This window comes from Bos taurus, chromosome 15 (genome assembly GCF_002263795.3).
Source record: "Bos taurus isolate L1 Dominette 01449 registration number 42190680 breed Hereford chromosome 15, ARS-UCD2.0, whole genome shotgun sequence".
NCBI classification, from domain to species: domain Eukaryota; kingdom Metazoa; phylum Chordata; class Mammalia; order Artiodactyla; family Bovidae; genus Bos; species Bos taurus.
This window is the reverse complement of record NC_037342.1, coordinates 44927530-44928825: the sequence shown is the minus strand read 5'-3', so window position 1 is coordinate 44928825 and position 1296 is coordinate 44927530. Positions and strand designations below refer to the sequence as shown.

The window sequence follows — 1296 nt, the reverse complement described above, 5'->3', positions numbered from 1 at the left end:
ATGGATTCCCTGTGGCAGAGGAATGATACTACAATGACAGGATTCATTTTACTGGGCTTAACAAATGATCCAGTCCTTCGAATCATCCTCTTCATGATCATCCTCTGTATCTACCTGGTGACCATATGTGGGAATCTCAGCACAATCATTCTTATCAGAATCTCGTCTCAGCTCCATCATCCTATGTATTTTTTCCTGAGCCACTTGGCCGTTGCTGATGTGGGCTATTCATCTTCTGTTACACCCAATATGCTTGTAAACTTCCTGGTGGAGAAAAATACCATCTCCTATCCTGGATGTGCCATCCAGCTTGGTTCAGCTGTTTTCTTCGGGTCAACTGAGTGCATCCTTCTGGCTGCCATGGCATATGATCGCTTCATAGCAATCTGCAGCCCACTGCTTTATTCCACCAAAATGTCCACACAGGTCTGTGTCCAGTTACTCATAGTGGCTTATATAGGTGGTTTTTTTGATGCTTCCTCCTTTACTATTTCCTTCTATTTTTTACTTTTCTGTGGACCAAATCGAGTCAATCATTTTTTCTGTGATTTTGCTCCTTTGGTGGAACTCTCCTGTTCTGACATCAGTATCCCTGCAGTTGTCACCTCATTTACAGCTGGCTCCATCATTGTGGTCACAGCAGTTGTTATAGCTGTATCCTACATCTACATCCTCATCACCATCCTGAAGATGCACTCCACCGAGGGGCGCCACAAAGCCTTCTCCACCTGCACGTCCCACCTCACAGCAGTCACTCTGTTCTATGGGACCATCACGTTCATTTACGTGATGCCCAAGTCCAGCTACTCAACTGACCAGAACAAGGTGGTGTCTGTGTTCTACATGGTGGTGATCCCCATGTTGAACCCCCTCATCTACAGCCTCAGGAACAATGAGATTAAGGGGGCTCTGAAGAGAGCTTGGCAGAAAAATACTTTCTTAGTGAAGTCTGTTGTTTTGTAGGAATTGATATAATAAAATACCATAAATATAATAATAAAAAGAAATCGAGTAGTTGTGCTCTAAATATGATGGTCCATATGTAATTAGCCAATGTGGAGCTTCTTGGTGAAGGTAGAAGGTGGAATTTCTGCGACCAAATTATTAATCAGAGGCTAATAGTAAGTTCTCTTTAATAAAGCAAAATTGAAGTTATCATAACAAACATATTTGTTCCTATGTAAAAAACACTTGATATGCTAAAAATTCTTTCAAAATTGTATTCATACCTTTTCAAAAGAGCTTCTCTGCTGTAAGTTAGGGGTTTTGTACTTTCAAACCTTTCAGACTGTGTCC

At 41.4% G+C, this 1296-nt stretch overlaps 1 protein-coding gene across 1 annotated transcript; it reads left to right on the top strand.

Moving 5' to 3' along the window:
* Window positions 1-963, top strand: OR5P76B (olfactory receptor family 5 subfamily P member 76B). The gene has a single exon (XM_024975578.2). It carries the CDS (start codon window positions 1-3, stop codon window positions 961-963), a length of 963 nt encoding a protein of 320 aa, XP_024831346.2.
* The last annotated feature ends 333 nt before the right edge of the window (window positions 964-1296 follow it).